The 12,824-nt window shown below is 40.4% G+C and overlaps 1 protein-coding gene and 1 long non-coding RNA gene across 8 annotated transcripts in view; one reads left to right on the plus strand and one right to left on the minus strand.

The window, feature by feature from the left end:
* The window catches only part of LOC119890361, a 51,396-nt gene that overhangs the window by 9,215 nt on the left and 29,357 nt on the right, over positions 1-12,824 (plus strand). The window contains exons 3-4 of one of the 6 annotated variants that reach the window (XR_005442223.1): positions 5,997-6,043; positions 6,136-6,213. The exons of 4 other annotated variants lie outside the window; for them this stretch is intronic. This is a non-coding gene — a long non-coding RNA (uncharacterized LOC119890361). Of the gene's footprint in view, positions 1-5,996; positions 6,044-6,135; positions 6,214-7,825; positions 7,920-12,824 lie in introns of those variants that run through there. One more of the 6 variants, XR_005442225.1, reaches the window with a different exon arrangement.
* Positions 1,993-6,862, minus strand: fscn2a (fascin actin-bundling protein 2a, retinal). Of its 2 annotated transcripts, none has more exons than XM_038701600.1 (5): positions 5,907-6,862; positions 2,941-3,097; positions 2,714-2,835; positions 2,435-2,602; positions 1,993-2,286 (listed from the first exon to the last, which is right to left on the minus strand). In XM_038701600.1, the coding sequence occupies exons 1-5, from the start codon at positions 6,727-6,729 to the stop codon at positions 2,081-2,083; spliced, it is 1,476 nt and encodes a 491-aa protein (XP_038557528.1). In that variant the 5' UTR covers positions 6,730-6,862; the 3' UTR covers positions 1,993-2,080. The 2 variants fall into 2 exon arrangements, with proteins under 2 accessions (XP_038557528.1, XP_038557519.1); XM_038701591.1 differs by having other exon boundaries at positions 2,435-2,652; positions 2,710-2,835.

A 12,824-nucleotide genomic window follows, 5' to 3' on the forward strand; every position in this document is an offset into this window, starting at 1 on the left:
GCGATTTGATGGGTGTCCGAAGTATGTAATCGATTCAGTAAGTCATGTGAGAGATTGAATTAAAATACAAAAAGTACCCCCTTACGGCTGTGGTGGTAAAGGTTTACTAGAGGCTACTGCTTACATTTTACAAAAGCAGTGTTGGGTAACTTAGTGGAACACAAATACAGTTGTTTGCTGTTATATCCAGAGTTAAATGAGAAGATTCATATCAGTTTCAGTGGGACGTTCTTGGAAGCAGAGGGAAGGCAGATAGCCCAGCTCTGTTAAAAGTGAAACATGTTTTCCAACAGCTCCAAAGCTGTCTGAAGAAGCAGCTTGCTGACACGTTGGAGCTGGGTTTGGGAAGTGCACATTCCACTCATTTCACAAATGTAATTCATTGAATCCTCTCATCTGACTGTGGGTAAACAGATGGAAAACAGTTTTCTTATTCCACATATAAGTATTCCACTAAGCATTTTCTTCAAAAGTTTCTGTTATCTAAATCCATATATTTTTCTAATCTTACCACCCTGAAACTCTAAACACTAAGAACAGGGTATAAAGGGATATAGAGTGCAGTGTGGTTTAAGGCCCCTAGGCAGAACACCAGAGAAGCACTTTCTGAGTTCACACCTGGTACATTAACAATGATGTATAGGCCATCAAATGCTTTAAATGTGCTCACCTTTGGTTTCTTTCTTGTCCCTGATATGGATATGTGACGGTTCTACTGATGCTGTCTGTTCCTGAACATGTCTGATCTCTGTTTCTATATATTTTACACATCTATATCACAAAATGTATTGTAGTGTTTGTAGTGATGCTGAATGATTGTCCTCTTTGGATACATTGCTCAGCATTGCAGATGTGCCTGAGACAGTACAATCTATTTGCTCCAGTCCACTTCATTTGCTTCATATTGTGTTTTGATGGGAGCTGTAAATGGTCCATTATCAAAAATGGAAACACCATTGACACCAGCCATTCGCCGTCTTTGAAGACAATGGTGCATTCCCTTGGTGCTTAGTGACATCAGTGGCTGTTCTTATAGAACATGTCAAAGTATTGAAATCATTTAAAAGCTGTAAACAAACTTGGCAGGATTGTTGACAGAGGTTACAGAAGTAAGGTCCAGATAAACATAAATGAAACCAAATGAAGTTAACTTTCTGTCTGTAAATGAGTGTCCCTGTTTTAAAAAGAATTAACCTTAGGATGCAGCTACTGATCCGTCATTGTCTGTTTTTCATTCATTGTCAGTTGTGAATGCTGTTCTGGACTGATGTGTCTTTCACTGCCAAATCAGTTTGGATTAGGGGTGTGATGATACATTTAGCCCATGAGACGAGATGATATACGACATTGGGTCCACAAGAACAAAACGATATTTCAACAGTATTTTTAAGAAATCTTCAATGATGAAATATATGACTGGTACCCAAAATGCTGACACACAAACTATTTAAAAGTGACGGGGGCATCTTCGATGCCAATTTCACCCTCACTCTCTATCGCGAGACAGCTTTTCACCTCGACGAGAAATATTGTCTTGTTTTAATATCACAAGATCTAGCCACACCCCTAGTTTTGATAGACAGAGATACTGCCAAAGTTATTTTCACCTTTTGGAGATATTTAATCAAATAAGCCTGTTGAATTTCCTATTGCTGCCATTCATAGCGATGCGTAGGCAAAACTGAAAATGTGTCAAAGGCAGCAACAGTCTTTGTTAAATTTCTCTCTGTTCAGTGACTGATCAGTGCAGCAGCCCTCAAAGATATTTGTTTGTCACTGTACCTATGTCGAACAAAGTGTGTCTGAAGAATTGGTACAGTATGTGTTGTTTGATGTTGGCATTGTCATTTGAAAGACAAAACATTTAACATTTACAAGAAAAAACAAACATATCTTCCTAAACTTCACTGCTTCCCAATTTAAAAAAACAAACAAACAAACATGGTATCGGGCATCTGGCAGCTAGTATAAAAACAGGCAGGAAAATATTACCCGGTCAGTCCGATTCATTTAAGCTGATAAAAGCGGGTCCTGCACCCCACCATCTTGCTCCCTCTTTGAGGACCCTGATTGAAGGGGATCAGTACTCCCAAAGAGAAGATGCGTCAACAGTTGTACCATCACCCATAAGCGTACCTCCCTGGTCTCCACGAAGGTACTTGCCATTAGAGCCCTTGATTGCGATGCGTCCGTGTTCCAGGAACTCAAGGAAAAAGTCCTCTGGCTTCTCTCCGTCTGAGCACACTAGGCCATTGCTAGAGACGTACCAGAACTTTCCGTTCACACCTGCAGAAGGATACTATTTTAGCCACTTGTTTAAATGAACAACCATTACTTTAGTTGATGATAAATATCTATTTACACAGGATGCAGATATATTATTATTAATGGTATGCAGGGATCTAGTATGTTGTGCACATGTGAAAACACTGACTTTTTACATTGTATGCGCCATCATTGAAGATCAATGAGAAAATGTCATAGACAGATCGATTTGCGTCCAGAGTGTTAGAGTTCTTGTGGTGACACACAAAGCCATTCTCTCCACTAAGGATCAGCATAGGGCGGTTGATGAGTTTCATCAGGAACAATTCATCTTCCCCTGCAATGAAGGACAAATATTGTTCATCTGATGTGCATGGGTCAACAGAGCTGTACCTTTGGCAGCACATTCAAGCATTGCAAATTGAGGGGCTCGCCTGAAAGCACTTACCCACTGTATCGCTGACGGCTGAGAGCTGCCCGTTCTTCTTTGTACACACATACTTTCCATTACTTGCTTTAAGTGCCACCCTCTGTCCTCGCCACTCAATTTCAAACATTGTGTTGACCTCTCTGAGGGAAAAAAAATACATGGATGGGCAGATGGAGGGGTTCAGGTAAGAGATATGTGAAAACATGTGAGAAAGTTCCTCTTTTAAAGCCGTTAGAGCTACTTACACTTCTGTAGCGGTGGACTGGATCTCTCCGTGAGTCACTAAAGTCCAGTAGGATCCGCCATTGGTCCTGAACATAGACTTTTTGCTCTCCTTATCAATCTCCATCTGGAAGGTCTCCATGTCTGTCTCCACATCCTGATTGGCTGAAATACTCACTCCTGTTAATAAGGGAAGAAAGACAGCCTTGGTTAGTGTGGCTTTGTTAAAAAGAAATGATGAGTCACAGTGTTGCATCCTCTTGAATACCATTTGCCTCCACTTGAATGTCATTTACTCTCTTAGGCATTACCAAAGAGACATGTGTGCATGATACAGTAGTTATAAAACATTTAATTACATCCATGCCCCCTCTGTTGTTGCATCACATAATATGCGTGCTACCTACAATGATTTATCAAACTCTCATATAGGCAGCAGGTGTTACACATAATTGTATGGTGCTTTGGCGTGGTGTTGCTTCGTGCCTCATACTGGGCAGGTGATCCTCTAATTTGTGATCTTTTCTAATAATGCAAGGGCATGTCCAAGCGCAATAGCAAATGCTAACATACTTTATGACGCATTGACCCAATTCCCAGTGTTACCCTTATGGATTTATGGCACTTAATCATGCTTATTACATCATGGTACATTTTACCTTCATGAAAACATGTCATCATTGGAATCTGTTTCACCTTAGAGATTTATAGTGGTAGAGTATATTTATACATAAGAATAGATGATCACTTTGGATAATGAGCCTGGTTTGTTGTTGTCTGCGAGCTGTGGATGACCCAATGCCTCGCTTTGTGAACTTCGCCTTAAGCAAGTTTCACATCATCATCTCTTGTTGTGTTTGTTTGTTGTTGTTAGGTATACAAAGCAATTACATAAGTAAGCACATTACAGAATAACATCCAAAATTTGCTTAAAATTGTGCCCATTGCTCTGGTTAGTGAGATAGTGCCCTGTTCTCTAAACCTTAGTACCTCACTTTCAGCCAATCTAGTGTTGTATACTTAATCCATATGTATTTACTCTGTCTGGTGGGGTGTTTCAGGAGGTGGAGAATACACAGACACCTATAACTGCACTGTGTCTGCTGTAGTTCAAATTAGATGCCACAGAAATATCCTTCAACCTTTCTCTTAAGCCTGTTACAGCCCTAATCCCCCACAGTCACCCCTCCACCCTTCCTGTTCATTTGCTTGCTGTAATTCCCTGAGTGGTGAAATGCAAATCTGCACTGCAGGGCCCACTAAGCAGCTTTCAGTGCCTTGTTCCTTAAAAAACGTGGAACTGCCTCAAGGCCAAACACTAGAGTTTAAAATTGTATTCTTTGCCTTATATTATGAGGATAGAGTGCTCGGTTGTTGAAATATTGCCCTAATAGCGACCTTTTTTTATGCATAATGATGACTGCAGTCTAAGAACCTCATTGCTCAGTTATGCTAGTATTTTGTGTGCATTGTACAACTAGTTTACAACTACACCAGTAAAAATGTCCTACAGTAAAGCTCAGAAGAACTGTTAGTTGTTTTAATTGTATTTTAAATCTTTTAAAAACTTGGCCACAAGCACAATTTGCTCTCCTGTCCTCCTACATTGTTTTGCTGAAATAATTATATAGTACCGAACAGATCACACCATGCAGGCTGACAGGAGACCTTGTAACTGATCTGTCTGGTAAGGGTTGACTGTAGCTCATTTTTGTTGCCACCAAATTGCCACACTGGCCGACAATAAATTTGGAGAATTCACTAGATTGGTGACTGTAAAGAGCGAGTAGCTGCAAGGCTTTAAGTCCATTGATGGTAACTGACACCCATGGGGCACAGATCTGCCCTAGAGTCATTTGCATGCTGCTTAATCTTCAGTGAACACACAGTGGAAATGACAAAGCCCATTACCACGATCACCTCCACAGTATGGCTGTCAGCCATTCTGGACGTAGGAAAAGCAGGGCTTTTTGCCATTAGCTGTTTTTTTGTAACTGTAAATATTCAATTAAATAAATTCAGGTCATATGAAGTGAATTTGAATCTTATATTGAATAACTATACAGAGTGTGATATTTCAATTCACTTAATGTCCACCACACCCAGCACTGGTACTGCTCCACTCAGGGATGTACTATATTCTTATTTGCAATAGGCACACCATGTGCTGTACTATCTTCTTTAGATATTTTGCATAGGCTAAGGCTAGACTCTTAGTTAACTTCAAATCCATAAACCTGCAAAATGCAACAGTCTGTGTAGCCACGCCTGTTCAGTTTTCTGGTAGCTTTACAAAACTGTTAGAGATTGAACTGAGAAATGCAGGGATAACAGAGTGCTGAAAGGAGACTAAATCTGAGAGGGCCACTAATCTGAAATCAACAGTTATTGATGACAATTGCATTTCACCACAGACTGTGAAAGTGATTTGTGACAAGATTGTGAATTTTAGAAAAAATCACAACACCATTTATCTCGCTGAGAGGTTATCAAAGGGTCATTTGAAAAAGGGTGCACATTCTGTTGTCCAAAATAAAGTGCACTGCGGTCTAAAGGATCTGAAAATGGTTTCACTTAGTCTCACGTGCTAACACTGTGGTGAAGGACTTGCAGCTGGTGTATAGTGATTGCCAAATCATAGTAAAGGAAATTGATTGTTTTTTATTTTGTCAAAAGTGATGCATTAACTATGAAGTTATATTTATAGCCTAATTTATTCTTTCCCTAAGTGTAAAATCATGGAGCCTCTAAAAGTAGCTCTAGGTAAATGTAGCTTGTAGCTCATAATTTACCTATATGACTTGGACAATGGAAGTCATTTCCACTTTAAAGATCCTCAGTGCTTAACGTTGGATTTTCAACATCACACTGCAGTGCAGAGCTCCCAACCATTTTCTGCGTGAAACTATAACATTTTTTAAATATCAAACTGGCTTGTTATCATTGGATAAAGACATGTGATTACAGTACTGCATCACAGGCTGATTACCTTGTTTGACCGAGACAAATCTTTTATTTGCGGCTTGAAAAACAACTTGTGGATGACTCTCCTCGAGATCAAACAGCTCATCTTTTCCAGGTTTGGAGCATCGGCCAGATCGTAGCGTTCCTGTGGGACCCACTGGGGTAAGATATTTCCCATCACAGTCTTTAAAGGCCAGCTTGCCAGATTTCAGCTCCAGTGTGAAGCTAGTAGTATTGGTGTTCTCCTTCACCAGTTTGCCATCATTGCTGAGGAAACGGCTGTCACAAGTCTTCAGGCTGTACTTGCCGTCCATGTATACCAAGGTGACCAGGGAGTCCACTCCCCAGGGGATGTTGCTGTCCACTGAAATCTCTCCATCTGAAGAAGACAGATGGGCATAGCGCTTACGTGCCACACTGAGAAGGCTGGCCTGCGGGTGTAAAGCCAAGTGGACAGCCCACAGCTCTTGTTCTCCAATGACCTGGGCAAAGCAGGACAGGTAGTCAGCCGAGCCTCCAAAGTAACGCAGGTAAGGCTCCGATTGCAGCGCCCAGCGCCCGTCAGATTGGGGCACAATAAGGAAACGGCATTCAGGGTCAGGCTTCTCTGCACCACATATGATCTTCCCATCTTTGTCAGAAGCCAGATAGCGTCCCAGGTGGCTACGGAGGAACACTACTTGGCCATCTTGCTCATCCTGCTCTAATGTCCAGATCTGTTTCTTCTTCATGCTGATGCCCGAGGCGTTCACCTTGAAGCCAAAGGCCTCCGCCGTCAGGTAGCGATTCTCATAGTTGATGAGGCCAAACTGCAGCTTCAGGGCCTTGTTAATTCCGTTTGTTGGCATACTTGAACAGGCCACACGTAAAAATTGCAAGTAAAGAGGCTCAGGACAAAAAAGGGAAAGGGTAATGAGGGAATGCAGGCATGAGACTGAAAAGCAAAAATAAAATTGCTCGATTTGTCCCCTCTTTCGCCTTTCAAGCAGTCAATTAGCTCCACCGATCTCCCTTGATAGATTTGTTCCTTCTTCTTTTGTCACTTTCTCTCTCTCTCCCCAGAGGGCTTGCACAGGCACTTGCTCTCTGTTCCTTAATGAGTTAGGATTAAAATCAGCAGGACACAGCACCTCAATCCAACAAGCCGCTGACGTCACATACCAGTGCACCAACCACAAACCTCCCCTCCTCCCTATCCTTCTCCGGGACACACTTAGCTGAGATTCATTCTTTATCTCTTCCACATCTTCCCCTTACGACTCACCTCTATCTTTTCTCCTCCACCCATGTCTTCCTTTCCTGGAACTCACACTGACACACTCATTTGTTAACCTGACTCCTTATTGGTTGTTACTCTCATATTTAGGTTCATATACTTGTAGCCACGCCATCCAGCCCTAGGATTATCCTAGCTTTGATCTGCTGGTGAGCCACAGCCTAGTTAGAAAATGTCCAGGGGGAAAAAAAAGGTGCCTTCCCCACTACTGCTTCTTCTTGTTTGAGCCCCATTTCAAACAGATTTTTGTCAAAGATTAATTGAATTTTTTGTTGTGTAAATGTAATTACATTCGGAATAGCATTTCCTGCTTGTTACAGACTTGATGTAAAGATTAATATTGTATTCACAAAGAGTCTCTTTCACATTGCTTTGGACCAGAGTGAATGCATGTGGGTGACTGAATCAGAAGCATAGTCTTAACTGTACAAAGGTTTCTTTCTGAAAGTAATTATCCCATTTTGACACATTCAGGTCCAGAGAAGTTATATAGTAACATTATGTTTGCTTCAAGTCTTCAGGGATATTTAAATCTGTGACGTCTATGAACTTAGCTAAGAGGACTTTGAATAACATTTGAATGTACAAGCATACGGCCCATTTGCCTTTCACATCTCTCCACTTGCACCTTTCTTGAATCTTAACTTTATTCTTTCTAATACTTCCAGACCCACCTCTGTTATTCCGTCAGCCAGTTAACAGCAGAGGATGCGACTCCATGCCCCGTGACCATGGTCGCTGTGCACGCCAAGATCAACCTTTGTAAGAGCATTACCACCCTCTTTCACTAAGGTTTCCGGAGATGTTAAGGGTAATGCCAAGGAGTACAAATTGTAATTACAAATACTACAAAAGCATGTGATTCAAACTATAGCACAAAGCAAAATCCTTTGGGTGTTATTTTTACTTGATAATCTTTGAAGGCAAGTGCTCTCATCTACTAGCCTTGGCCATTAGGAGTGATTAGCATAGTGATCCCATACCACCAGTGGGGGTTAATGTTAATCTGAGGACAAAGGTTGATTATAGTCCAAATCTAAAACAAAGCTGTTTGTGGAGCACTGACATATGTAGGATGTTGCGTGTGTGTGTGCGTGTGCGTGTGTGTGTGTGTGTGTGTGTCTGTGTGTATAGGGGTTAGATTCTCAGTATTTAAATCACAGTCAGACAGCGCGGCAAGCTCAGATATCCGGTTTTGTGTAGAACCTCTGCTCCTATGTGTTGAAAACAAGCCTTGGTATTTTAAAATGGCAGTTTTCTCCTTGTCAGATGCTCAGATAGATTCAGAAATATGTGCTGTTATCCCCATATTTACACAATATTATATCCCCTGCCTCTCTGTGACAGCATTTCACTCATTTCTTTTTCATTTGCTTGAGCAAAACCTGACCCGAAGGAGTCTAATCAAGAGGCTCCATCACTGTGGAGGCTAACTTGGGGAAGTCACAGGGAGGGTACAGGTCGGGTTTTGCTCCAAAGTTCGTATGACATGTTGTCCGACCAGGTCTAATGGCAAAATTGCTTTTAGCTGTTCTGAAGGCCACACCTAAAGGTGGGTTGAAAAGCCTGCATTCATAGAGGGGCAAGACTCGATAGTCATTCAAATATTGGGGATAAAAACACTCATTTGGACAATCTTTCCTCAATGACATTCATAGTGTTGCATTCATTTGAACATCCTGCCTATTTTTCTTGCCTCTGCACACCTGTCCAATGGCTGTGTGATGTGGGTGTGATCGTCAGTTTTTGAAAACTTACAAAAATTATGGGATGTCAATTCAGATGTCAAAGGTGTGGAGGGAGGGGGTTTCCCATGCTGTTCCACAATCTGACAACCACTTCAATTGAAGCATTGTGACGCTTGGCCTGGGAATGATCCCTCAGCTGGGTATTGCCACTGTGACACAGAAGTTGTTAAGCAGCAAAAAATGGATGGAAGAATAGAAATCATAGTCACAAGCATATAGTTTATAGTTATACTCCCTATTACTGCATACCCCTGATAGCAAAGTTGTAGTTATAAAGCTTACTTAAATGTACAGAACAATCTGAGTTCTTACAAAGCCGTACAATGTAAATGGAGATCACATCTTCACTAGTGCCATCATGATCTTGGCATACATGAAGTCTGCTGTGCTAGCAGTGTGGGCACTGTTGGATATTAAATAAGTGAAAGCATCAAACAATGTTACAATACAAAAAAGGTGCTCACACTTCACTTCTAATCTTTCTGATAGGACTATTGTTAAACTCTTTAGGTGAGATTCTGTTGAGGCTCAATTTTTATTTTAAACAACTCACGTTAAACGTTCACTTCATGTGGTAACATGTTTCTTTTTGCCTAAACTAAAACATTTATATTTTGTCAAAGTCTTTATTTCAAGCATTGTCATTTGAGGAGTTCATCAGAAAAGTATTGATCTCTAACAACCTGAACTAAAAAAAAAAATAATCAAAAAGTAATGTAAACCAAGAATAATTTCTCAGTTGTCTGTAATCAAGATCTCATTCTTCAAACTTGACGAAACATTGCTTGGTCTGACTTTACTCTGTGAACAGCCAAACAAAAAAATCTTATTAACACCACATTAACCCCTATCCATAATTCACAAAAACAATATACACATTCATGATGTGCTCACTGGGTGGCAGCATTGCCTTGTACGGGTACACAATAGTTTACTATTACAGTTACATAAAATGTTACCATTACTAGAGGTCTAAAAGGCACATTAAGTCCCTATATGAGTGATAAATTAATGTACAGTGTCATCTTAGTGGTGTTCATTTATATTTCAGTTTAAGGAATACAATTGACTGTACACTAGTCAGGAGGATCCTATCTTCATCCATTTTCCGATCTACATACCCATAATGAGCTAGTAAGCATTGAAGTATTGATAATTGTGTCAAATAGTATAACAATGCCATGTCATAAACATATGGCATGGCAATCTGGGTTTATTTGCACTTTGAGATTTCGTTGAAATGTAAAGTGCATTAGAAATAAAAGTTATTATTATTAAATTATATGCAAATACCAACTGGGCAACTAGATGTATCAGAGGAAATGCAATAGCAGACTTTGCCAATTTTACATGTCAAAATCAGTTTATTAGTCAGTGGTATGATGAATGCTGTGGCTGTACAAGAGCTTTGTAAAGACTTGGAGAAGCACTCCAGTTCCATCACTTAAGCAGTCTTGGTTTGAGCTTGAAGACTACAAATTGTTGTAACAGAAATTGCTTGGCCTTTGAAAGATATTGAGTATTGTTCAGGCAGCTATCTAACAAAGGGTACCACTGAGTTGCATAACGCATAGTGTTTCTGAAGCTTGACCCATACTAGGATAGTCAGGATATCTTGGCATCTGCTACATTGATTTTGACAGTTTTCTGTCAAATCTGTCTCATACAAGTCTCTCATCTTTGTGGGAGTGATGTAATTGTTAGAGTTCCACTTTAATTGCTAATCATGAGAAATGTGTTTACCAGGGAAGATTGAAAAATACATTTCATAAGTGAGATCACAAACAATAGTGTACTTAATTAGGACAGGCACATTATAAGTCCCTATATGAATGATATCTATTTTTTGGATGCCAAATTATCTATTTTGGGACACCACCCAGCTTTTAATTACCTTTATTACCCATTCTTCCAGAATGTGCTTTCATGGTTGGTACAGTTGATTCATATCCACTAGATGGCAGTCTGGATTAAATTTTAACTTGTCTGTTTTTTGCTCAAATATTTGGATTCCTGTATTCAGTGGGTTATGCTGTGAGATGAGAAACAGTTCATGAGAAGAATGTCACTCATTTCCCCAAGCTTCCTAATAGAAAAAGGTTGCTTGGCTGGTTGAACACAAAGCAAAAGCTGAATTTATGCCAGTACAGCAAATTGATTTCTGAGGGTGTATATGAGAGAATCTCCTCATTTCTCCCCTTGCTCTTCCTGTCTCAGTCAACCAATCCATGTACTTGTGTCATGTATCAGTCTGAAGTCACATGAGCAATTTTGTTAGTTTAGTATGACAAATGATAGATTATTATTACAGTGCAAATATAATCATAGTATAGTATTGTAATAGTATTTTTTTTAAACAAATTACTGTTTGAATGTCACTTATACTTGAGATAAAAAAAAGTGTTTTAATGGCAGTTTGTCATTTGTGTCAGCTGTCTGTGTTCCAAATAGAATGGTACAGTAACGTGAATCATAAGAAAGATACAAAAGCATTTGTATGTTGCAGGTGTGAAGTGATTAACTTTTTGGTGGTGATCTCTAAACAGCTGTCCATTCATGCATCTTCTTGCAAACAGAAAATAGAAAAGAATCAATAAACTGTTGTGATGACTCTCACTCATATGCCATGAGCCTCTGATCATGGAAATAATGTCCCATCAAACAAGGACAGTCTTTCTCCTGTCCTTCAGATGTCCCCTCTCCCTTGCAAGTCTGGGTTTCCTGGCACTTCAGGAACCTTATGAGCAATAACTTCCTCTCATTTAAACTGTGGCGGTCCAGTGGCCATGCCAAATTGCATATTAAATGTCTTAAATGTCTCTAACTTCTCTCCCTCTCTGTCTTTCTTGGTTGTCTTCCTGTCTTCATACCTTTCTCTCTCTTTTTGCACCCCTGGTTGAGTTCCTTGTTTAAAGCAACTCAGAAAGAACAATAAAACCTTTGCTGTTAGGTCTTAAAGAAAGTGACTGAAGGAAGGAAAAAAGAAAATAAAAGTGTGAAATGGGTTGGTAACTTGCAAATACATATGCATACACAGACATGCATGTGCTCCCACATATGCATACTGTATGCATGCACTCACACACAGATCAAATGGTGAGCTGAGGTCTTCCCCTAGGGCATGAACATGGATTAATGTGCAGAGTGCGATTATTTCATTTATAACTGTCCTGGACCTTTTCAGATAAGACCATTTTTCAGGTTGCCATCCACTAGCACCTTTAGAATGCATCTATTAGCCTGCCAAGCACGCAGAGCCCCACTTAAAGGACCAGCACCCTCCCTGTTTAGTTTGCATTGTAAAGCACTTTCAGAGAGTAGTCTAGTCCCAAAGGACTATGACTATGGTGCAAATGTTTAAAGTAATCAGAAAAATGACACCTTGCCTACCCCAGAAAAACTGTATACAGTACATTTCCTCACAGTGAAATATCATGAGACAGTGCATTCACCCATTAAGTTCACTTCCTGACAAATTAAATATTTTCTTTAACCATTGTAAAGATGATTATACATCTGCATAAACCTACCGCAGTTTCTCTTATGGGGCCATGTCCTTGAAATGGCTGAGGGTTCATAAAATCATAACTGTGTAAGTAGCACCTCCACTGCTCATGTCCTATATACACTACACAGGTCCAGAAATGTCCTTTCTTTGCTCTCTTGTGCCCCCATGGGACCCTCCTGCTGCTCCCTCTAAAACCAGCAGAGGAAAACGCTCCATGAGACATGCAGTAAAAGTAAAATGTAAAATGGCTGCCTTGGCTGGGAATCTCCTACCTCAGCAGCTTGGTGCTCACTGACCCCATTAATCCAGGTGTTCATTCATCTACAGGACAATCCTCCCACAGGCCGTTAACGGCTCACCCCACTGTGTTTGCCCAGCCTTCTCAATCCTGCTCTACCCAGTGTAAAGGGG

The sequence above is a fragment of the Micropterus salmoides genome, unplaced genomic scaffold, assembly GCF_014851395.1.
Source record: "Micropterus salmoides isolate LMB-PRFRI ecotype aquatic unplaced genomic scaffold, ASM1485139v1 Ms_hic_scaffold_10, whole genome shotgun sequence".
NCBI classification, from domain to species: domain Eukaryota; kingdom Metazoa; phylum Chordata; class Actinopteri; order Centrarchiformes; family Centrarchidae; genus Micropterus; species Micropterus salmoides.